The following is a 25,880-nucleotide window of genomic DNA, read 5'->3' as shown; positions in this document are numbered from 1 at the left end:
GACTAAAGACGCAGGACCTGCCAAGATCCAGCTCCGTAGGTGCATAGCACACCTGCCCAACAGACAGCACACCTTCTGCTGTGGGACCGCAGGGCATGATGGGAATGAGGAGACCCTCCAGGACAGTGCTGACCCACTACATCCCCTGTTTGGTGGGTTGATTTCCTCGGGGGAGCCACAACTTAAGGGTTTGTTTGTGTGCACGTGTGTTTGCGTGTGTGTATGTGGTGAGGCGGGGGGGTTAATATAATGACTTTGAGCATGGGTGACGCAAACTTCAGCTCCTCAGCCGCCCCCGTCACCTCACCGCCCGACTGGCCCCAGGGGCCTCTGGGTAAGGGAGGGGGGAACTTCTCGCTGCGGTGCAACGGCAGCGGCCTCGACCGGCTGCTGGGGAACACGTCGCACGAGCTGGCGGCCTACGGCCACGAGACGGGGCCTCTGCTTCCGCGCTGCGTGGAGAAGAACTGGGCAGCCCTGCTCATCGTGGCCGTCATCGCGCTCACCGTCACCGGCAACATCCTGGTCATCATGGCCGTCTCCCTGGAGAAGAAGCTGCAGAACGCCACCAACTACTTCCTGATGTCGCTGGCCGTGGCGGACATGCTGTTGGGCCTCCTGGTCATGCCCGTGTCCATGGTGACCATACTGTACGGTGAGTGGTGCCATTTTCCTGTGGGTAGGAGGCGATATTAGAGCTTAACTGTTAGAGTTTGAACTGTAAATGGGCATGGAGCTTTCAGCTGATAAGGATCATTATTTACATTATATTACATTATTAGCATTTAGCCGAAGCTCTTATCCAGAGCAACTTACATTGGTTACAGTTTTTACATGTTGGCCATTAATACAGCTGAATATTTACTGAGGTAATTGTGGGTTAAGTACCTTGCCCAAGGGTACAGCAGCAGTGCCCTGGTGGAGAACTGAACCGGCAACCTTTCGGTTACGAGTCCTGCTCCTTATCACTATGCTACACTGCTGCCTATTTAAACTACATTTAGACAAGATATTGGCCTGAAAAGCCAATACTAATTCTATATTTGACAAGGGGCAGCAGTGATTATATTTCACGTGAGGAGTATAGAAAAACTACATCTCCCATGGAGTCGATCAAGTCAATCCAGATATGACAATGCCTCACCATTCCTTAGTATAATTGCCCTCGGAGGGCATGGAGAGGAAAATATTTATCTGGAGGGAATGATTTGGTACCTTGAGGGAGAGACTTCATATCTCATGGGGGCAACTAGCTGTAATATCTCAAGTCAACAACATCTTTATTTCAAAGGAACGACTTCATATCTTGAGGGAGGTGCCTGTTTTCTCAAGTGAACAGATCGATATCGCGAGGGAATGAGATCCTTATCTCAAGTCATTACCTTGAGTATGAAGTCATTCCCATGACAAACTGTACAAATACTATTCCCTCAGGATAATGAGGTATGCCATCAACATCTTAAGTGATTTCCTTGTGATGCTAAGTATTTTCCACGAGACAAGGATGCTGTTTGCACAAGATACTACATTAAGCCCAAGAGATACTACGTTGCGCCAATTAGATATAAAATCATTCTCTTGACATAAGTGTTTTTCTCTGCTTGTTCCCTCAGGGGCTGAACACCCCAGACTTTCCCCCTGATTTGGATTAGAATTTTGTTCCACACTGCACACCATGAAGTTACTACAGAATTAATTGCTTTGCTCTTGTCAGTTTCCATTGGCTGTTGGCAGCCCCACTCTTAAAGCTTGCGCAGAAGAATTTTGACAGGCCAGAGAGGTTTTTTTAGGGTTCAGTGAGACGATAATCGTGGAGCAAGTCGAGCACGAGCACACGAAACTTGGGGCAGAGTCAGAATAATCCTGACCGAGTCAAATCGGAGACAAATTGGTGGCAGAATCGCGTGGCGCGTGCGAGCCATAAAGGTCTCGTGTTGGTCTAGTGGTTAGAATGAGCTGCGCTGCTGTCTGAATGCGACAGTATGAAGGAAAGTCCCTCACAACAGGGCAGTAGAATAGAGACTGGAGGGGCAGCAGTGGAGACTGAGGATTTTAGGATTTATCTTCATGTCCGTCTTTTTGTTTCCTTCCGAGTTTCAAATTTACACTACATTACATTACAGTCATTTAGCAGACAATTACGATTTTTACAGGTTATCCTGTAAAGGCCAGCACATGAGATTAAGTGAAAGGGAATTAGCTGCCATTGAGTGGTCCGTGTTTACACAAACGTCGGCACTATTAAGCAGCACTATTAAGCACTATTATGCACTTTTAAGAGGTCATCTTTTAGACTCCTCTGTGTCAAACTTGGATATCTCAGCTGCTCTCTGGTTCTGTGTGAGCATGAGTTGCACTGTGGACACATGGTAGCCTGCTGTGTGTGTGTGTGTGTGTGTGTGTGTGTGTGTGTGTGTGTGTGTGTGTGTGTGTGTGTGTGTGTGTGTGTGTGTGTGTGTGTGCGTGTGTGTGTGTGTGTGTATGTGTGTGTGTGTGCATGTATGTGCAGCTCTGCTTTGATGGCTGGTCTGTTTTCTTACTTCATACTTCACACACTCCTCAGAGAGCAATATGACAGAAACAGGCTAACAGATTCAAACAGGCTGTTTCCGAAGCCAGTATATTCTCCAAGATCATTGCCTCTGCTGTGTACATTGACGTTGCTTTTCATGTGAGCAGGAAGGTGGCTTTTCTTTGTTTCCAAAAGGGACCTTTCTCTGACATTGAAGCGCAGGGAAAACTGTTTGTGTGTTTGTTTGTTGTGCCATTGACTGATGTCCTCTGAATTCTTTCACTCTTTTGATTCGGTAGTTACCTGAAGGACAGCGCAAAAGTGCAGTAGAGACTTTGAGGTGTAAACTTCTCACTTCTCAGACTCAGTCGTCCCCCGTGGGGGAAAGGCGAGTTCTCCCCTCTCTCTTCTCACTGTGCAGATGAGAATCACGGGGAAGGGTAGGTGTTACTGATCGCTGCCAAACTGCAATGTGTAATGAACCTCAGCTTGCATCGTTACTGCTACAAAACAAGCCTGCCTCCCGGCAATGGAAGAGGTCCGCTCCACAGAGAGCACCTTGGTGGCTTTGTCATGGGTAATGAACGTTCACGCTGCTCGGGAGCAGGAATCCGGCACGGGAAGGCTCAGCTCAATGTGCAAACCAAACGGAAAGGTGAAAACGCCAGTGTGCTCCCCTCTGGGACTCTCGGGCGTTTCTGCTCGTCTTCCTGTTAGTTTGCAGAGGAGCGGAGCAGAGTCATGAGGAGGCGTTCAGAAAAAGGGTGACTGTCCACACCTAGGGGGGTGACTTCCACCAGCCTGGGACGTGGATGGGGGAGGCGGGGGGGGGGGGGGGGGGGGACATGGAGCTGAGAGACAAAGAAAGAGAGTGAGAGAGAGAGAGGGCAGAGAGACAGAGAGGGAGACGAGTGAGAGAGAGAGGGCAGAGAGACAGAGAGGGAGACGAGTGAGAGAGGGAGGGCAGAGAGGCAGAGAGGGAAAGGGAGAGACAGAGCGGGGGTGATGAGATAAGGAGAGAGGGAGAAATGTAAAGAGAATGTATTTACATCTACAAAATTTCATGCCAGTGAAGTGTATTGAAGTGAACTCATCTGAGAGAAAAGAGAGAGAGACAGAGAAACAGTGGAAAGAAGAGAGTGAACAAGACACATATAGAAGAGGGAGGGCAAGGAGGGTAGAGATAGAGAGAGAGAGAGAGAGAGAGAGAGAGAGAAAATAGAAGTTTTGTCTCATTTCACTAATAAATTACCCAACATGCATGCATGTTTTTTTTTCCTCAATTTATCCTTCGTGTTTTGAGTGTGCTGGGTATCAGCACTGAGGAGAGAGTCATCTGTCACTGCGACTGTGTTTATACATCTCGGCTTAAACGATACATTATTTATTCTGCCAAAACCTGGAAGATCAGCCCTGATAAAACAAAGGAGAGGAGGAAAAGCAGGGGGTTATCTACAATGTTCACCCCCTCCTCTGTTGTCACCTCTTTAATTCTGTCATCTCTCCATAAAGTCCCCGAGTGTCACGTTCACCCGGCAGAGTCATCTCTTATCGTGATTATTCACATCAAAGCCTCCGTCTCTCCCACCTTCTGTCTCTGTCATTAATAGCTCTTAAAATAGCGCGCATTACTGCCGTGTGTCCGCTTCTCTGCCCCGGCTACTGCAGAACTCTTTAACAATGTTCGGGTAACGCGTAGAGTGGCTGGTTTCGTCCGCTGAGGTCAAAGCGGTGACCTGACCAGCTGCTGCCCGACACACGCAAGTTGTCATAGCAGGACTCTGCAGGCGTTCCACATGGGCTGGCAAAAGAGGTAGAGAGAGAAAGAGAGAGGGAGAGAGAGTTGGGGAGAGAAAGTTTTTGAGTTTTAACCACACTTTATTGGGATATGACATTACATCACAGACAAAATTCTTTCTGAAGCAAAAAGAAAACAAGAAAACCTCTATTGCCCCACCCCATCAAAACAGAAGCCCCACTCTCTGAAAACAAAAAACAAGGAAACACGAACAGAAACCAAGAGGGGGAGAAAAAGAACACAAAAAAGACAACAAAGGAGCAGAATAGATGATAGATGGAGAGAGATAGAGAGATAGAGAGAGAGAGAGAATGTACAGAGAGCTGTGGGTGAAAGGTCCATGAGCCAAATTCATGGAGTACCTCTCTTCCAGAGTCAGTGCCATTCAACAAGCCAGCTGACAGATCCTCATGAACACTCTTGTGTGTGTGTGTGTGTGTGTGTGTGTTTGTGGGAGGAGGAAGTTGTGTCAGGAGCTAACAATGTGAGGACATTTTTGCCGTCTTTATGAGAAAGTAGCCTTCATCCACAATTACAGATCAAAACTTCAATAAGCGGTGTGTAAGAATTTATTTCTGAACTGGTGGAGTAGTAGAATATGTTCTCTCTCTACCGCCTGGCTATTAGGGGCTTCTCATTAACAAGTCCTTCTCTCTCTGTCTCTGCCTCACTCTGACATTCATCACTCATCGCAGGTGGGATTAACTCCTTCCTCACCTGTGACAGAGCTCTAGTAGCAGACCAATTTATTGGTGAACCTCTGGAAAGAATGTGAGAAAAGGACCGGGAGAGAGTGAAAATAGTCTACCTTTAAAAATTCAGAAAAGAAGGGGGCAAATTTTCTCATCTGCAGTCGGCCTTGCATGCTTGAATACATTTACACCATTCACATGTGGTCTGTCTAGCTCAGAACTAACAACCCCTCTGAATGAAGTGCAGCACCGAAGCCATTGCTTCAGAAGCTGTCCTCAGAAAGAAGCAAAGTGGAAAAGAACAGATGTTCTCCTCTTCAGCCAAATCATCTGAGAGCTTGTGGACAGTGAGCCCAGTCATCAGGTGTACTGTACAAAGGTTTTTCGGCAGGCAATACTTCATTTCCCGCAGACCGGACAGGTAGGAACTTATAAATAGTGGCATAGTGCTAAGCCACGCACTCATAACCGATTGCTGGTTGCTGGTTCGATTCCCCTCTGGGGCACTGCTGTTGTACCCTTGGGCAAGGTACTCACAGTTGCTTCAGTAAATATCCAGCTGTATAAATGGAAGACATTTAAAAACTGTAAAATCTATAAGTCACTCTGGATAAGAGCGCCTGCTAAATGACAATAATGTAACGTACTGTAACATAGACCATACACCTTTCATTTGGTTCCTGTCCCTCTGAGAGATTTCCTCACCGCTTCCACAGCATAATTGCCATTCTTTTGGGAATGCTGTATCTATGCTATAGAATTAGCTGTATCATGTATGCATTGAATAGTTTCAGCGAAATGTGCTCTCTGAAGTCCTGCTGTGACAATACCTTCATTTAAGAACGCTCCTTCTATTACAGTTTGACTGATGGATTGATAGTGATGACTCACAGACTCCTTTTTTACATTACTGTATCACTCACACCTGTATGCCTGCACTAAGTATTCAATCCCTGGCGGGGGCGGGGGGGCATTTAGAATTCAAATTACATCAAGAAATATAATCCTACTCCATTACCGTTCCATGCTATATTTATGACGCTGTCACAGTGATCTGGTTGAGAGGCACACTGGTTACTTTAATATTCAGAATATTATGAATATTATAGTGCATGTAAATGTGATCTTTGAGCCGTGCAGACTCTGTGTGACTTGGCTTCCTTGAGACTTAAGAAAGGGCGGCGGACATATCGCACTGGATGGTCTTGAGCCGGTGGCACAGGAAGTCATTAATAACCATCAAGCCCGTGGCACAGAAAGCCACACAATAAAAATCTCACACTGCCAGCGTGTGCGGGGGTCAAATGCAGTTTTACTGTGACACAGTGGTCACAGCAACATTTATGGGCCTTTCAAATGCAGTTGAACTCAAAATTCATTTATGGGATACATATATTTATAACTGTTGAGATATTTATAACTAATCATTTCTTTCTATGTGACATAAAAAGTTATGAACTTAAGTGAAGTTACCATCACAGTAGTATTGAATCTAAGATAAAAAGAACAATAACAGTTTGCCATATTGACAGTGGCTATGAGTTCACTGGTTCCCAAAATGTCAGTTGCTCAAGAAATAAGGAGCAGGTGTTCGCTGCTTTAGTTGCCTTTGACCTCACAGAAAGTGGGGAGAGCAACAGCAAAAACAAACAAAAGCAAATGAGAGGCCAGCTGTTCAACATCATTTAAATACCAGTGGATCACGTAAACATGTACACTATATGGACAAAAGTATTTGGATGCCTGACCATTACACCAACAGGGACTGGAATGACATTATATTCAAATACATATACTTTAATATGGAGTTGGACCCCCTTTTGCAGCTATAACAGCTTCCACTCTTCTTGGAAGGCTTTCCACAAGATTTTGGAGTGTTTCTGTGGGAATTTGTGCCCATTCATTCTGTAGAGCATTTAAGAGGTCAGGCACTGATGTTGGACGAGAAGGCCTGGCTCGCAATCTCCATTCCAGGTCATCCCAAAGGTGCTCGATGGGGTTGAGGTCAGGGCTCTGTGCGGGCCAGGCAAGTTCTTCCACACTGAACTCATCAAACCATGTCTTTATAGTCCTTGCTTTGTGCACTGGGGCACAGTCATGTTGGAATAGAAAAGGGCCTTCCCCAAACTGTTGCCACAAAGTTGGAAGCATAGCATTGTCCAAAATGTCTTGGTATGCTGAAGCATTAAGATTTCCCTTCACTAGAGATAAGGGGCCTAGCCCAAACCCTGAAAAACAGGTGTGGCCAAATACTTTTGTCCTTATAGTGTATCTGCCCTCTTGCTGACTATTGCACAAAATAAGTTGCGTGGGATGAGACTGATGTCTACTGTGTTTGATGCACCACAATGAAGCTACAAGCACGTTGCAGACAGATTCCACTGGGTGTCACACCAAGCGATTTGGAGCAGGAGTGACACAATTCAGGTGTAAATTGTTTTATGTAACATGCAGTGTATTGTGGTAATTTCCCCATCTGGGCTGACATTTCTAAGCACCAATAATCAAAAATTCTGTGTAAGTATGGTTCTCTTGCCACACTGTGGATGCAGACTGAGATGTGATGTTCCCTGCCTGAACTTCTGTAGACTTCTGTCAGAGTACTGTGGGAGGCAGGCCCTTCACTCACCCCATCTGTTAATGATACAGAGGTTGCCACGTAACAGCCAAAATCCTCCTCTACCTGTTCCTGGTGCAGATGTTGCCATGTATCAGCCAAAAACCCCTCAAAATATCATCCCATTATCCTCCTTTTGCAGCCAAGTGCAGTTGCAATATAAATATTCAGCAAAAGATCTCACAAAAATGAATATTTACTGATTAAGCTGATTAAGTAATTAATTATAAAGATGGTCATTTGAATTCAACCTGGTGTTGGATCATAGTATGTTCTGCGAGACTACAATAAACCAATTTACCAGGAGAGACAGACACTTAATTACAGTACATGTCATTGTGCTTGTGTGTCATAGTGAATGGTGCGTTCCTCCACTCTGCTATTCATAGGTTTCTGTGAGTTTCTGTTTCAATGCCGCGATGCTTGGCATTTTCCTGAATATTTGCTTATCTCTAGAATATCTCTTCTTTGTGAAGACCGTGCTGGTTTCTAGTGCTTATGAGTAAAAGGAATATGAATAAATTTGTCCTTCACATATTTGACCACGATTTTTATACAATCACCCCTGTACCAAGCATCTATGGTCGGTTCTGCCGTGTCAGGGCTTTTGCCTGTATTTCAGTGAGCCATTAAATCTTCCTTCTCCCAGCATCCTAGCTTTCTGATTGCAAATTAATAGCGCATTAATGATGCTCATTTCTACTTGGGTGTTGATGAAGCGCAGCTGTCTGTTTCATTAGACAAAACAAGGCTTCCCATGACAGTAGCTCCCGAGTCCAACTCCAGAGACTTCTGTCTCCCTGTGTAAATCTTTGCAACAAACTGTGTCTGTTTCTCTGAATTCAAATTCAAATGTTTCATTGACATGACTGTTGACTATGGGGACGTTGCCAAAGGAATTAACACCTACATAAATATATTTACAGTAAAAAAAATCTTCTTAGATACTCTCTCTTACTTTCCTGTTCTCTCTGCCTGCTTAGGGAACACCACTGACAATATTAATACATGTTTGATGAAAATACTGAGCAATATCTAAAAGAAATCTGTTTTTAGCTGCTGTGACCATCATAAGAGCTCTAATATGTGTGGAAAGAAGGGATGAAAGCTAAAGACACTAAATTCCTTTAATCCCAACCCGCTTGCTTTGTTTCATCTCCTGACTTTCTATGGGGAAACTGCAGCCAACTCCCTTGTGTAGTCAGACAGCAGAAGATTAATTGTATTCTGCCAACGGTATTAATTAGGCTGAGGTATTTGAAGTCTTCTGTTCCCTTGTACTGTATGTTTCCCAGGGTGCTTTGCGCCCACTCCATGACAGGCCCAGTTCTATGGGGGTGCATCCCCAATCGGACCTCCGTGCACCCCCAGTTGTCTCCTTATATCCCAATGTCTACACAGTATTTATTACGTTTTTTTTTAATATGACTTTTTGTGTCCCCCCCGCTGTGGATTGCAATTGCACCCCTCTGTATTTTCTCCTGGCACCGGGCTTGCACTGATTGGAGCTCTTGTCAAACTTATCCTCACAACCTAGGGTCATTTTATGTACATTTTACATTTTATGTACATTTTATAATGTCTTGTTGCGTTATGTTCAAGGACCTAAACCACAGAAAAGGCACCAATCTATGTTCATCACTTTCCTGATTGCTGAGACAGCAATGCCAAACCTACAGAGTGTGGAACAAGAGCCGCGGTGAATTTTAAATTAACGTATTTCATTTGTAAGAAAGATATTTCCTGTCCAGAGATGCGTGATTGAGTACGATATAAATTGTGTGCGTGAGCTGCGGCGAGCGGTTCCATTGCATCAGACATCAGGGCTAATCGTTGCGCGGTGGCAGGTGTAATACGTCTCCCTCTATCACCGTCTCTCCCGCTGGCTGTGAGCGTAGCTTCAGCGAGGGAGCGCGGAGACAGACTCACGCCGCAGAGCGGGGGGCTGGTTTGGAGCCAGAGACGGCTCTCACCGAACTGTCTTCCTCACTTTTTATCTTGCTTTTTCATCTCTGTATTTTTTTTTAAACGAGAAGGATTCTTTTTTTTTATTATTTGGCATGTGCAGGTGCCATCATTGTGTACCAAAAATGCAGGCGTGCATCTCTGTGGTTAATCTGGCAGAGCAATTGCGGTGCATGTTTACAACAGCGGATGTTTACTTGTGAAATGAAGTATACAGCTGATTTTTTTTTTTTTCAGTTTCCGCATGCAGTGCTATGTCCATCCTAATTGATGTGCTGTATATGAATACAAGGAAATGCTTCTGAGCTCTCCATGTTTACACCACTGTTTTTAGCATCTTGTTGGTTTTCTGTTGATGCCTTCTGGACATATATTTGTGTCATTTCCCATATAATAACTTCTTCCAGGTCTTCAGTCCTAGGTCGGTGGTGATGCATGTTGTGCTAAATAGAGTCCATTTGTGCTTCCAGCTCACCTTTCAAATGCCTGGGTACTTCACAGCAGGCTCAATGTAATGTGGTATAAATTATGGTCTCTCCAGCATATATCACACATGCACATGCTGAAATTAGCGTTATGTCAAGATTTTCACATGTTCACATGTGATCCTGTATGATCCAGCACTTCTAGTAGGAGGATGTCATGTCCTGTTTCCAGAAATCATTCTGTCACGTCATTTTGACCCATATGAAAACACAACTCTCTTTTTGACACTTGCTTTGAAGGACTGTGATATTTAATGATCTTCCACATCAATCACATTAAAGTAATTTAATAATCCTGCCAATCTTGTACAAATCCACAGTGAAAGTGTCAAAGTGTTAGCAAAGCAATCTCCTTGGAACAGCTCCAAAAGCACACGAGCATTTCTGCATTTATCTTATGAAGCATACCCTTTCAACAACACCTGACAGCTCATTTTTATACAAAGAAAATGTTTGAAATGGAAAGGATAGAGGGAAAACGTTCATTATTATTATTCCCTGTTGTACAAATACAGAAGAAATTGTTGGTGGGCTCTTGAAGGGCTCTGTTTCTGTCAGGAGGGAGACGACAAGAGTGGTGTGCCACAGCATTCACTCATTCAGTTCTCTCAGAGGTTGGGAATACAATCCAGCAGTAATCGGTTTCTTTGGTCAGAGCCAGGCGGGCTTTGAGCCGTCAGCATGTTTGAGAGAAAAGCCTTTCATTGCTCTCCAGCTCCAAGATTGATGTTCTTGCCAATATTCACATCAAAAAATGTTGCATCCTCTTCTGTGCGAAATGCGCACATTTCTGCTTTGCCTCCTTGGGTCATTATGGTTTTGTTCACTACCTCCCCACAGAGATCTAAAAAAAAAAAAAAGAAGAATACAAAAAAAAAAAAAAATTCAAATGGACTTGTCTTCTTTAAGTTTCTCCCAGGTGTGCATTTTTCTGCCTGGCTGCTTTTTGAAGGATTTTAGGGGGCGAGAAAAATGAAGGAAACTTTTCCACCTTTTTTTTTAGAGCGCTCTACTTTCAGCTCAGCGTATGTGGCAATTGGCTGAGGCTTGTCTGCCTATGAGCTGAGTTTATTAAAGTCGGCGCTCTGCCTCTCTTTTTCTCCCTCGGCCTTTCATTCCACTCCCTGTGGAGAGAGCTCTTCCTGAAGCTACTCCGACACTGCCCTTTCCAATATTACTGTGAGACTCAATCAATACGTTGGGTTATATTTTTTTTTGGTTTGGATGAGGCTTGGTTTCGTGCTGCCTCTTCTTCTTTGCTTCAGCTGGTGAAGCCAAGGCTGCTTCACACATTGAAACAAAAACTGAAAACTAAAAAAAAAAAACTAAAAAAGATGCGATGGGCCATAACCAGCAGTATCGAGCAAACATCGTTAATGGTGTGCTCATAGAAAGGAGAGACCATGTGTAATTCCCGCACAAGGGCTCACTCAAAACTTTGTTTATACAGCTGATATTGTCTCCCTATGAGTCCATACCAGGATCTCGTTATGCAAGTGATTTCGAGGCAGGTGTGGGTGTTGGTCCACATGACCAATGATAGATTTTAAGGTAGAAATTGCTATGCTATGACAGAAATCCCATCAAAATGGGGGTAACACGGTTACACGGGTAACAGGTTTGGGGTTTCACGGTGACAATAGAGAGAGAGTGGAAGACACCCTTGACAATAATGGAGTGCAGCTCGAGTTCAAACCCAGCCAAAAACACCTGCTGGCTTGGAAGGTGCGCACAATGGCCGTTGAAAAAGAAACAGCGTCATTTTGGAAAATCTTCACGTTTGTGATTCAAAGTAAGGGAGGTTAAACTTACAACATGGTTTCACAAGAATGGAAGGAAAGGGATGATGAAGAACACTTTTCTTCTGATCAGTCTGAATATGACTCACCTCACGTCATCTCAAAGGTGATCATGCGCTCAGGGGGATATAATGAGAGGAGACTTCAAACAATCGTGGAACATTCATGGAGGAATGCAAAGGCTTATTTATCACACCATGAGTCTCGTAAAGAAATGTGAAAAAGTGAAAAAGAACTGTGTGAAAGTTTCAGTTATGCAGCCTTCTTCAGCTCTGACCTTTCAGAACCTTTCTGCTCGCTTGTCACGATTTGATGTATTAGGTTCCGTACTTCTGGAAAAAAAAATTCAGCATTGCTTTCGGTCTTTTTATCCTCAGTATTTATACCTGAATGATAAATCAATGCATTTGCTTGCACTTCTGGAACAGTTATAATTAATACCAGGGAGCCGAATAGATGAGAGGATACGATACAGCGTATTTCTTAGATTTTGTGAAACATGGCAAAACTAGAGGAAATGACTGCCAACTGTGAGTGAATTACAGCTGGCTGGATGGAGGACACAGTCCGACTCAATGTCAGAACTCAGTGTAACGGGACACAGCATAATGGGGCATTTGAAGGTCTTTGCTGCAGAACATCACCACAGCCTGGACCAGCTCTTTTAGTGAGACCAGCAAAGCGAGACAAAATAATGCAGCAGAATTTTACAGTCATACACAAGAGAATATGCTGAGTACCTTGCATATCCAAACACCAACACAAATGAATCAACAGTACCAAAGTAGTTTTGTGTTCACCCTTTCTTTTTATCGTCAACGCCATTGGGGCATTTTAATTCTTTCTTCACCACAACACCTCCAGCAGGAAGCGGTGAACTAAGGTGAGCACAACGCTGCAACACATTTGCTTCCAGCCAAAAACTATTTCACACAACACACGTCCCATGGTGCACTGCAGGAAAGCCGGCACTAAGTGAAGGATTGGCACCTCTCTCACTGATGATAGTCTGCTGCAGAAACTTGCAGGTGCCTGAGACGTTGCCAGGAGGTACAGGTGTGGTAGTGAGATGAAGAACCCTGGCTAATGTATTCCCACGTTTTCCTGGCAGGATGCAGCCAATTACGTTTTGCTGCTGAGGACTCCTGCCCATAGGCAGTCCAGATCAGACCCCTGGTCACAGGCAGCTAATGACACAGTCCAGGTGGAACTCCTGCTTATAGTCAGCTAATGACACACCCTGGACTGGACTCCTGGTCATACTCAGCTAATGACACACCCTGGACTGGACTCCTGGTCATACTCGGCTGATGAGACAGCTAAGATTGGCACTTGCAACTTCTGGGCTTTAAAACTCAGCCTTTTCTGAGAGCACTTTACAGACTGAGGTAATTGTGAGCCCCAGTGACACTGCTTCTTGACAGGTCACTCTGTGAAGACTGCCGGTGATAATCACCTGAAAAGATTCCTTATGATCACTCGCCAGAAAACTTCAAGGTCATCAACAAGTACTGACAAATGTAAACAGCTGTGCTAGACATAACCGATTTTATAAGACTTTCAGATACCGGTATTTAGAGACATAAGGGCCTTAACACTAACGGCAGCTTCTCACTGCTTCGTTTCAGCATATGTCCTCCATTCCTGGGCAGTTTTGTTTGAGGGACATATGAATATTCTCTTTTGGTATTGTTGTAAGCAAACTAAATTTTGCTTACAGCTATACTAGACAGAACACCCTCTAGATTTGGCATCTATCAGGAGGTCTTGTATGGTGATTCCGGCTCTGTAATGGCTTGTCACCCGGAGAGCATCACAAGCTTGATTTAAGGTGTTTTGCAGCTGTAAAGTCAAGGACACCATTGCGCAAGGTGTCTTTTGTTTACCTCTACCTGGGGGAAGGCTAATCTTAGAAACATGCCCTTTGAGTGTGCAGCACACTTTCTTTTTAAAAACCCTTCAAGTCAGAGCGCACAGGAAGCCTTTGATTGACGTTATCTTGGCCTAGTGTATTTAATTTTACAGCATGAAAATAATCACTGTAAGGGAATTGCAGCTAAAAACCAGTTAATGCATAAATTTAGCTTGTGGTTCTGGTACAATATTGATTGTATGTCATGTCATCTTCATGACCACCAAGACAGATTGGTTGGTTGCTAGCTCAAGTTCCTGACGGTGCACAGAAGTCTGAGCAGGGATTCAGAGGCCTTTCTTAGCAGTCGGGTCAGATTGTCATGTGTCTGTACCGCAGGATACAGCTGGCCTCTGCCGCCCGCCCTCTGCCCAATATGGATCTACCTGGACGTCCTCTTCTCCACGGCGTCCATCATGCACCTGTGCGCCATCTCGCTGGACCGCTACATCGCCATTCGGAACCCCATCCACCACAGCCGATTCAACTCCCGGACCAAGGCCTTCATGAAGATCATGGCCGTCTGGACAATCTCTGTGGGTAAGGGGCTCGCGCAGTACAAATACATCATTAGCATGTAATCCTCTCTCTGAGTATGATGGAGAGTGTGCCTCCCATGTGGCTTCTTTACTCATTTACCCTTTAACACAGCCCCTCAAAATGGTGTTAAATATGGCTAAAGCTCCAGCTTGAAGATGTGTCAGACTAAGGGATGTTTAAGGGAGCACTGCCCCCTTCAACCATGTGATGTACATGCATGTACATATTTAGTTGATGTCCCAGGATTAATTTTGTTTGATATCCCCAACGTCTCTTTGTGAATTTTACCATTCAACCACAACAGCCACAAAAGACCCCCTATTTTTAATCAAGTTTACCACAGCAGGTATTGAATTTCATGGTATGAAGAGTAAGCCTACGACTGTGACTTGCTGATATTTTGAGGGGAAGTGCTTAGGGTAGATGAGCGAAAATACCAACTGGGATGCAGCCAGTGGCAGTCTCTGGTAAGGGGCTAATTCAACATGACATCATTAATATGTGTCCATCTCAGCCTTGTCTGTGTGACATCAACTTGAATCTGTGCAGAAATATGTTCAGCCTGATGCCCTAAAATACAGCCTCATTCCCTGTGTAGCTGCCTTTCCCACACAAGTAAAGTGTAAGTGTGCAATAATCACTTTTTATATAACATTTGCTTAGCAGAAGCTCTTACGCACAGCAAATTACATAGTTTACATATAATTTACCCCACCATTTAGACAGCTGGAGCATGATATTTACAGAAGAATATGGGTTAAGTACCTTGCTCAAGGGTAAAACAACAGCTCCCAACCTGGGAATTAAACTGGCAAACTTACAGAACTCCACTCCTTACCGCTACACCATACTGCTACCCCTTTTGCAGTATAGGTCTGCAGGAATGTTACGTGCTCAGATCTCGTATCAGTTTACGGAATCCTGAAAGGGTAAGCTTTTAAAATGCAACCCCTAAATGACACACGGACAAATATTAGCATATCTGAGAGCATAAATTCACTTATTTGATCCTTTTACCAACTTAGAATTTTCACGCTGTTACTTTTGTTGTCAAAGTAATGTTATTAGCCTTGGCGCAAACATCCGGCTGCTTTCAGAGAATCTGAACGAATGAATAAATCGAACGTACGAGTGCGGCGAAAGTGCTTTAAATTAAGCTTTTGATGAACGCCCACATGCAGTACAACGCCGCTTGAATGGAGACATGGCGCCTCCGACATTGGGGACATGGGGTTTGAAGCGAAAGCCTTAGCACGAAAGTAACTCTAATTGGCGCTTGGAAATTCGACGGACGTTTTAAGGCTTTTCATCATTTAGTTCAAAGCAAAGGCGGCTGAACAATCAGTCATTCTAATTGCTGCGTCGCGGCATAGGAATCCAGCTGATTATGTCAATGGCTCTCCGTGAAAAGAAAATGATTTAGCAGCTAACGCCGGCGCGTTCGCGATTGGGACATGTGGGACGGGGACGCGGAGCAGGTGGTTGCCCGCGTCTCCGTGAGCAGGTGCGACACCGGAGTGCATGTTTTAAGCCTGCATTAGCCCAAATTTGTAAACACCGGAGAGGTAATGAGAAATTGGAAAGTTGTGAGAGGGACCAGCACTGTGTGTCAGTGGCCTTCAAGCTTCAGTCATAATCATTGTGTTATAATGACTGAACCATCATCATCATGGTTACCTTATCTGTGCCTCTGCCTGCCCGGGTGAACATCACATTACCTCTTTGGTTTCTTGGGCGATTGCTTTACTTAATATTAGTGGATATATTTCTTTAATTTGGTCAGCTGCTGTTTCACAGTGTAACAGTCCAGTTATGGAAACATTACTGGGTTCAGCTGATTTTACTGGGCTGAAGCCTATGCACCCTAATACTAATGTTTTAACCAATATGTTGTCTTCCAAATAAAGCAGCGAGTGGAACCACAACATGAATATAAACTAATACAAAACAATGCCTGGTGGTTAAATACATCTGTCCGATCGTTAAATGATCGTTAAAATAATCTTTTGGGAGGTCATTTTCCTCTTTGATGCATTGAAAGCAATGAGGAAATAAGCTGTATCATGAATGTCAGAATGGAACTTTCCCTAATTTTGAAGTCATTAGAAGTGTGATTCAAAGTCAGTGATATTACACAGTACACAATTCAGCTTTTCTAAGGTGTCCTAAGACAACCTACGGAATCACAGAATTTTCAAGCCAGACCAAAATACATTATCCTAACAATTGTATCCTTTGTATATATTTGAAACCTGAAGTGTCTCCTTTGTTCAGGGTAGTTTGTACCTCTGCTTCCCCATTGATTTCACATAGAAAAATGAAGAGAAGGCAGGAAAGAATGACAAAAAGATCCAAAACAACCTCACTTTGCTTTCACACATTTGTATGAAATTGAGCACTCCGGTGGACGGACACTTCTTCCTGGTTTTACAGAATGGAGATACATACAGTACTTACCACACTACACATACAGACATCAGTGTCTTTGATCCGTGGACACAGGAGAACAGACAGCTCCACACCAGATTTCTGTATCACCGTTCCTTACTGCAGGTACAGACTTGTCTGTTGCCATGGTTCTAAAGCCCGCAGTCCCACTTCTCTGTCAATCTGCCATACCTGAGTCATCATGACTAATCAAGCACTCAGGGCCGCTTTTACAGGTCTGAAAATTAATTCCCATTTACGCACTTATTTGAAAGACTGGGTTTGAACTCAGAACTGGGTCACATGTACTGGGCACTGGGTTGTGATGGGAGGGTTTTTGTGTTTTACATTAACATGACGTGATTAACTATTGATAGATATTCAGTGTTTCTATTAACTCAACTCCTATTATTTCCCCTGAAAGGGGTGTTATCAGGACAGGCACAAAAAGCAGCTAAGGAAAATGTAACATCTTTAAACTGGGCTGTAGGAATGAGGCATTGGATTTGACTGGGTTCCAAGGAGAAATAACTGTGTTTCTTAGAGATAGCAGACCGTACTATACAGAAACTTCAAAATAATTGATCTCGCGGCAGTAAGGAGGGACAATAAATAATTCTCCTGGAAATGCAAAGTGATCATTTTCATTTAATGTCGGGATGTGGGTAAGAACTTAGTACACTTCAGTTCCTCCAAACTGGACCCATAAACCGGTGCATTTATTGTGTTTTTTTCCAATGTGCCATTTTAAGTCTTGTCTACCTGTGGCAACTCAGAGCTAGAGGTTTTAATATTTATTAAGTCAAAAAAACATTTTCTTCCTGCAATCCTGCTTTATTCATGTTTGTCACACAGATCTTGCCACTCAGATGCTTTAATATTTGTAGATGCAACAGCTTTTTTTTCTGCTTCTACACTTCTATTCGTTCTCCCCTAATGAGGTCGGCCTGCTTGGATTGGTAACATGAATACTTGTTGGATTAATTTCTGCATAAACTCTGACGGGCATTCAAAACCTCAGTGTGATACATGCTGAATCACTCGAAGCTGGGGATTTGTGCCCTGGTGGGTTGATTTCTGGTGGGAGTATCAGGGTTGTCTCGGGCTGAACTCTTCTCACACAAGCACGTCAGTCACCCGCTCGCTCTCTTTCTTTCTCTGTCTGCCTCCATCACTCGCTCTTCCCCGCTCTCTCTATCTCTCACTTAATCTTTCCCTCCCCCACCAGCTGTATCTGACTCCCTCTGTCTCTGTTTCTTTCTCTTTATCCTCCCTCTGTCGCTGTGTTTCTCTCCCTCTCTGTCTGTTTGTTTTCCTCTCAAAACTCAAATCCAAACAGGCTTTATTGCTGTGACAAACACCGGGCGTTGTATTGCCAAAGCACATAAATAATGAACATAACACAATCAACAGGCGGGAGAAATAATCATTGCAGTGACGATAATGGCAAAATAGTTATGGTAACAGAAACAGTAACAACAATGATAACTGGCACGTTAGTCACCTGATCAGTGCCACGACACGTTACTGCATAATGGGCAGCCAATGGCGTGTGCCTTTCCCAGTCAGACTGAACTTTGACTGTCATTTAATTTAATTGACGGAGGTGCTGTGTATTTTAAATCTGTGTACATAATTTTTTTTCTTCACAGTGGAAGAGCAAGTGAATTTCTGTCAATCTTACTTGTCGCTCTCTGTATCTCTTCATCTCTTGCACTCTGTCCCATTTTTCTCCCTCTCCCTGTCTGTCTTTCTCTGTCTCTCTTTCTTTATCAACTGTTCCTCTCTCTGTCCTCCTATGTCCCCAGGTATATCCATGCCTATTCCCGTCTTCGGTCTCCAGGACGTCTCCAAGGTCTTCAAGAACAACAGCTGCCTGCTGACGGAGGACAGCTTCGTCCTGGTGGGCTCTTTCGTGGCCTTCTTCGTGCCGTTGGCCATCATGGTGATCACCTACTTCCTGACCATCCGGGCCCTCCAGAACGAGGTGACGCTGTGCCTGGACCAGCTGGTGCCCAAGCTCAAGTGGGCCGCGCCCTTCAGCTTCCTGCCGCAGGCCTCGATGTCCTCCGAGAAGCTCTTCTTCCGCCGGTCGCTGAGCGGCCGCGAGGCGGCCCCGCCCTTCGGCCGCCGGACCATGCAGTCCATCAGCAACGAGCAGAAGGCCTCCAAGGTGCTGGGCATCGTCTTCTTCCTCTTCGTGGTCATGTGGTGCCCCTTCTTCATCACCAACGTGCTGATGGTGGTGTGCAAGGACGCCTGCGACCAGCGCGTTATGGACGGCCTGCTCAACGTCTTCGTGTGGGTCGGCTACCTGTCGTCCGCTGTCAACCCGCTGGTCTACACGCTCTTCAACAAGACCTACCGCTCGGCCTTCTCGCGGTACATCCACTGCCGCTACAAGGAGGAGAGGAAGTCGCTGCAGCTCATCCTGGTCAACACCATCCCACCGCTGGCCTACACCTCCACCCAGCTGCCCCTGGGCGACCACATTGCCCCCGTGAAGAATGGCGGGCGTGCTGGGGGCCGGCAGGACTGCCCCCTGGGGGACCTGGGTACGGGCGTGCCAAACTCCTCCAAGCCCTCAGACGGGCCGGACGCCAGGGAGAAGGACAGCTGCGTGTGAACTGAACCTTCACACTTATTTTGTGCTTTGTTGAGTTCTTTTTACCGTGAAGGGTGGGAACCATGGCAACATTCCACAATGAGAACCTTTGAATGAGGAGCACTTGGTGACAGAGAGAGGCAGGCCTCAGAGAACTTAGAAAGAGGACTGCCTACAGCTCTTAAGGTAAAAGGAACACAATCATATTGAACAATGTATAAAAAAAGATTCTTTTTGTCCTGAAGTACAATCATGCGTATTTATACTGTACACATCTACATATCTTCATGTTTTGTTTTGGAAATTTCCGTATTTAAATGGACTGAGATATCTTGCACATAGATGTTATTTTTTGTAATCGGAGTTGTTCTTGGGTATATTTGGTCATGTTTACATTGTTTCAGACCCCTGTGCTAACATGTGACATATGTGAGAGGGAGAAGATGAGGCGGGCCCATCTGTGAGTCAGACTGACGCAAGTCCAGGGAAGCTCAGGGAGACAGAGAGGAAAGGGAAATCTCACACACACACTGATAATTTGCACTAAGTCTTCTTCAGTATCTATGATGAGCCAACACAAACTACTTCAAAGAAAGGCTCAGGTTGTCCCCCTACATAACGGCATAACTATCTTATATCTAGGACTGCAGCAATGAAATAAGTCTTCTAACATTCTCTGAAATATTAAATCGATTATATAGTTCCATATTATTATTTCTCTTCAGCTGATACTAATAATTTCCATATTGATTCAACAATACTATAGAGACTTGGAAATACTGTATAATAAGCTCATATTTTTTAACAGTAGTCAATGTTTCCAACATGTCTCCCATTTCAATCCCAATCCTCTAAGCCATTACATTTTTGCCTCTTTTTTTTGGTTTTCCAATTCTCGCTTGAGGTTGGCTTTTTGCTTCCAGATAACCTCAGCCAGGTCAGTGAGACGTGAAAAAAGCAGAAATTTTAACTTGGGCTTGGTGCAGTCTGACTGGGCGTCACCAGTCTAACAAAGAAACGTCAAGGCTGAAATATGAAAAAGTATGCAAGGTTAACACAGCGCTGCCAAGGAGAATGAACTAAACTGCTGCTATGGATAGTGAATTAACGTAGATACATTCAGAAAGATAGCAAGCAGATACCGAGCACAGCGTAACATTTTTACCATGAGCTCATGTCCTTCACCTTGTCGTTGCTCATGACGGTGCAGCTATTGCTTTGGATCTGAGTGCAGCAGACAGTTATCCACCGGGTTTGTGTCTGAGCCTATAGCATCTGCCATTTTTTATTTCCATCAATGGCTCTGTGTGAGCCATCTTGGTAGAATTCTAATGGATTGATTTATTAAATCAATGTTTTCAAACGCAGTAGTGGTGATCATCCTAGATCTACTTCTGCCGTGGATTTCACATTGGGAGATAGTACTGTTGCCTTGTTCTGCAGCTGAACTCATCTCCTGAGTGGATAGCAGCTCCTCTCAAAATCTGTCTTTTGTTGTTAATCATATTCATACTGCATTATTTAACAGGATCCCTATTAATAACCAAAGCCAAGATCAAAGTAGATCTTGGGAAACTGTATGTGAGGATTATGTCTGCGTATACAGAACTTGGAATCCGGTCATTCCCTTTTGAATTGTGTCAGGTTTACCAAATCATATCTCCCTCTCCCTAGCTCTGCCGTTCAACATGTCCTGATCTTGCTCGCTCACTCCCTCACAGCACATTTCAGCGGCCCCTTGGACCCTGCCAGCCCAGCCGGACAGTCAGCCAGCCAGCCAGCATCACCCTTGCCATGCAAAACAAAATCGCCCTTCCCTCCGTTTCATGAGTTTCCTTCCATGTCACGGACTCTGCGTTTTTACAATTCGCCACTCGACTTGGCCTGCACTCGCTCCGACCTTTCTCTTACCCACAGGCCAGGAGTCGGCGTTCAGAATTCCGCATTATAACTAAAACAGCTGAGGTCTGGAGATTTCCAGGCTGATGGAAGGTCCGCAAATGGAGAACGCCTCAGCCCGTCATCCGAGCCCGACTTCATTTTTTGGCTCCCCTGAGAGACCAGATAATGAATAAGGAGTGGAAGGGGGGAACAGCAAGGCTTGGTGCCTAAATTGAGCTGAATTCTCTGCTCTGAAGAGTTTGATTTCATAGTTATGGACTGGCTGTGACAGATCTCCTGTGGCCCATTCTCATTCTCATGCAGGAGGGCCGATTCTCTCAAAACTTTTATGAGTAGCAAACTTTTAGAACATCCAGCATCCAATCTAAACGCACACTTCCACTAGAACTAGGTGTTGTGGGTATTGAAGGGATCGAAGTTCTCTTTTGGTGTGACCTGAATCCACCCTGGTGCGGTTGGTCCTGGCTAAGTGTCCCAGACAGGTCTGGTATTTCTCCTTTTCACCATGGGGGCAAAACAAACCCTTTCACCATGGGGACAGACAAAATTCTCTAATTATGGATACAGATAACTCCCTCACCATGGAGACAGACCTCATAATGAGGACAGACCAAACCTCCTCATTATGAAGACACACAAAACTCCCTCCTTTTCGCATGGATGGGATGCCAAGCTGAATGTTATAACTATTCTGATGATGCTTTAAAGGCAGAGAATCATGACTCTTCAATCTGATGGTGAAAAAGCACTTTGTCCATATATATGAAAACTCACACTGCACTCTAATTCTCCTTTACAGGTAAAAGGTGTGTTAATATCATCATTAGATTGTTATGTTTTGTCAAGCTCTTATCCATAGTGGGGTCACTGTCTATCAGTGAGGTTTCGAGCATCTGGCCTAAGGCTTCATTCCAGGTGTATAACTTCTAACAGAGCTCCAGTTTTTAGACAAAGGAGGATATACTTGCATATATTTGCTGCAGAGTGATACTGAAAGGACCGTTCCTTTGGTCACCATTAGGAAATGGCTTAGTTGGTTAATTGTCAGACAAGTCCTGTACCAGCTGAAGTTCACAAATTGAAACCACAGTCCTCCATTGAAATCACGCCCAACAACTTGGAGAACCAAAAACAGAAAGCCAGGTACATCCCCACCCCCGATCTCACCCAACCCTGTGGGCCATAATCATCCCATGCATCCCCTACAAGTCCGAAAAAATGAGGCTAAGGGAGATTGTACACACAAAGAAAACTGATGTATTTCAGCCACTAACTAGATTCATTGAGAGCGCCTGCTTGTCCAAATGCAGCCTCCGGACAGGGTGCTTTGTGGTCATTTTGATCACGGTGGTCATTAATCTGAAGGTGCCTCTCCATTACTATGACCTGTTTCTCAAGGTCCATTTCTCAGCAGTGGGAACTAGGCTGTACTGTTTTTGCAGGAAAGAGGAACTGAGCGGACACAAAATATAGGGAGATTAAATCTGGGCTGGCATGCATGTATAAATCAAGCAACATGTCCAAGCAGCAGATGAAGAGACATGGTCGCACAAGCGCTGTGTAGTTCCAACATGTGCCAACCCCTTGATTTCCTCCGTTGCAGACAGATGTACCCCTGTGTACTTTGATGCTGTGCGCGAAAGCTCCGGACATCAAGGCATTTGGAGGAGCTCTTTAAGCCTTGGGATGCGAGATGGCTAGAGCCCCATCTGTGTGGATTGAGAGGAGTTCACAGGGTTCGTGAGACGGGATCACTTCATTATGGCAGGAGAGGGCAGGGTCTGTCATCGTACACCATCATCAACTTCACACCGCTCTTTAATCTCCCCCAGACACATTCATCTGCTCTTATCTCGTCTTTTTTCTTCTTTACTCAAGCTGCCCCTTTAATCATTCATAAATAATTCAGATGTGCCATAATCTTTCATGCTCATAATTTATGACTCATTATCCACATTATTTTTTACACACGTGTGGCACATTAGAGCAGATGATGGTTAAGTGCCCACAACTAACCTGTCCATGCTGAATCTCTGAAGTACTATGGTGCCAGGTTAACATGGACGTCTTAAAAATCCTCTCTGATAAGCTTATTTCCTGAAAAGGTTATTTCCCTTATAAAGTAAAACATATATCCATAAAAACAAAGTAGTCCCTTAGGGGTGAGCTGAGGGAGAACAGCTGAACTGCAGGTGTTGAGAATGCGACAGGTTGCCTGTCACCTGACAGAGAAAAAAAACACCTCTCATTTCCCATTGAACCCAGGCACTCAGTAAAGGCCCGCTTTCTAGGTCAGCCTGGAGGCAGACATTAGCAGAGATCCAGCTCTAGCAGGAGGTTGCAACCTGCTACTGTACCACAAAATGTTCTCAGAGTTTAACCGTAATACAACATATACAGTGTGCTACTTCGTAGCTACAATGTTAAGGGAATGCTGTGAGAGTGTTATGAATAGGACTGGCATTTTTATGTTTATTTTTGATTGCACATCCTTCCCCTAATATGCTCTTTTGGATGAGATGTTAAATTTAGCTCGACACCCACTAATTAAAGATTCCCAGGGCACCTATCGGAAGGAATCCCCGATGTCCTAGCCAAATTCCCAATCTGGCTGCTTCATCCTGGCCATCTAGTAAACTCCCAGTTTATCTGACAAAACAACTCCCTCCCTCTCCACCACAGCTGATGTGGAGTGAGAGCTGTGGCACAAATTTTGAATTAATTTAATCAGTGAATATGCCTCTCCAGGGTATTACACATAATCATTATATATTTTACACATTCTTACATCAGCTTATATAGTTGTACCTTACTCAAGAACATGGTATGCGATGACTGAGTTCTTCCCGGGAATCACACCTGCAATGCTGTGGGTTATTTTCTGTCTGATTATGTTCCCATTTCAGCTGGCTGAATGTGACTTTATTTCGCGGTCTATCCCACTGTCATCACACGCCACAACGGTTGTTCAATGTTGTTGTTGAATCGAATCAATGTTATCCCTCTCTCTCCGTTGCTCTCCGCTCCCCGCCTCTCTCCCTCCCACCCCTCTGCCCATTTCCTCTGTCTGTTTCTGCCCACCCTCTCTCTCCTTCTCTCTCTCACACACACAGTTGATGAGACATTTTCCCTTATCATTTGTGTTAGTGCCATTTTGCTCTTGGTGATCTCCCCAATTGTTGTGGAATCCCCTCAACTGTTGAAGAATCTTTTTTTTTTTGTTGTTTTTATTGTTAATGCTGTTGTTTCTGGGGAGGAGAGACTCTATATTTTGTTAATCCATTTTAGTTGCGTTAAAATTATTTTCAATGGCAATTTGCGCATGTGATACTGTTTCATCATGAAAAATATGGTGTATTCTTTTGTTTGGTCATAAAGTGCAATAAAAATAAAAATAAAAGTCTTTGTGATGTTCAAAAACTGTGAATGTTCTGACTTCATTTAAAATAAGAGCCAGGAATTACAGTGACAGAAATAAAAGACAACATGGCACGCTAATTTCTTCCACTTCCTTCTCAGAATTTATGCCATCCTAAATTCTGCCACTGTTACTGGAAATTTGTTTTTTTAATCTCAAAGTGCTCACCGGAAAACAAAGCTGGAATTGGAAAGTGTAGGCCAGCTGCTTTATGGGTACATTGCATTCTGAAAAAAAACTAGCATGGCGCTTTCCAAATTCCAAATATAACTATCACCTAATCACTTATTTCCACTCCAAACACTACTTCTTACTGTGTATATGGTCGAACATGGAAAAAAAAACCACAGACCATAAACTGAAAGTCATACACGTTGACATAAAAACGTAACATTATGAATGGATAGACAGATATACACAGTTAATTTGAAGTATTATGTTCAAAACCTATGACATTTGTACTGCTGGTACACAGCAGAGCAACCCAGACGTGCATGATTAGAGAGGCAGCTGACTCGTAGTAAACTGGAACTACGAAGTGAAAATTGGGGAAGGGCCTGTTTTGTACGTGGCTCAATTGTTGCCCTCTGTGTTTTGTGTGGCAGCATCTGAAGTAGAGGTGAGCTGGAGTGTGATGAAGAAGCCATTGGGTGAGCCATCGGGTGGCAGAGACCACAGCTGTAACATGTACCCACATTTACCATGAATCTGGTAACCATGGTCCTGAATCATTTTTTTACACTGCCTCTATAGTACCCTCTAGTGGTTAGACAAGTGGTGGAAAAGAGGTGGGCCATACAGGCAAGAGACGGGGAAATTTATTAAAAATATGCTTTATGCCTCTCTGAGTCTGGACCTTGGAGGCATCCTGGTACCACGATGAAAGCAGAGGGCCGGAGTGAACCTGTGCAAACACCAATATATTAAGCCAGTCCACTGAGAGCTTCGTTGTGCTTTTTCTGTGTGGGATTTTGCACACATCTCCGTGACAGCGTCAATGTTCCTGGCTAAGGCAGTGGCCTTGTGAATGAAAGCCGTAAAGTAGTGGATGTTAAGCACACACTTATTGTAGGTGGCCAGCCGGATGGCTTGTTGGGAGGCTCTCACGGGTGTCTCTTTCATGACAATAAAGGAGACAGAGAATGAGGAGAAGGGGAAAGAGCCGTCTCACTTCTGAGCTGAGGTGTGGAGAGCAGAGAAATAGAAGC

General features: G+C 44.3%; 1 protein-coding gene across 1 annotated transcript; it reads left to right on the top strand.

The window, feature by feature from the left end:
* The first annotated feature begins 261 nt into the window (after nucleotides 1–261).
* On the top strand, nucleotides 262–20,435 carry LOC118789228 (5-hydroxytryptamine receptor 2A-like). Its single transcript, XM_036545575.1, has 4 exons — nucleotides 262–655; nucleotides 14,120–14,320; nucleotides 18,556–19,299; nucleotides 20,344–20,435. Exons 1-4 carry the CDS (start codon nucleotides 262–264, stop codon nucleotides 20,433–20,435), a joined length of 1,431 nt encoding a protein of 476 aa, XP_036401468.1.
* The last annotated feature ends 5,445 nt before the right edge of the window (nucleotides 20,436–25,880 follow it).

Source organism: Megalops cyprinoides, chromosome 14 (genome assembly GCF_013368585.1).
Source record: "Megalops cyprinoides isolate fMegCyp1 chromosome 14, fMegCyp1.pri, whole genome shotgun sequence".
Taxonomy (NCBI): domain Eukaryota; kingdom Metazoa; phylum Chordata; class Actinopteri; order Elopiformes; family Megalopidae; genus Megalops; species Megalops cyprinoides.
The sequence above is the reverse complement of the archived record's forward strand: the minus strand, read 5'-3'. Positions and strand labels throughout refer to the sequence as shown.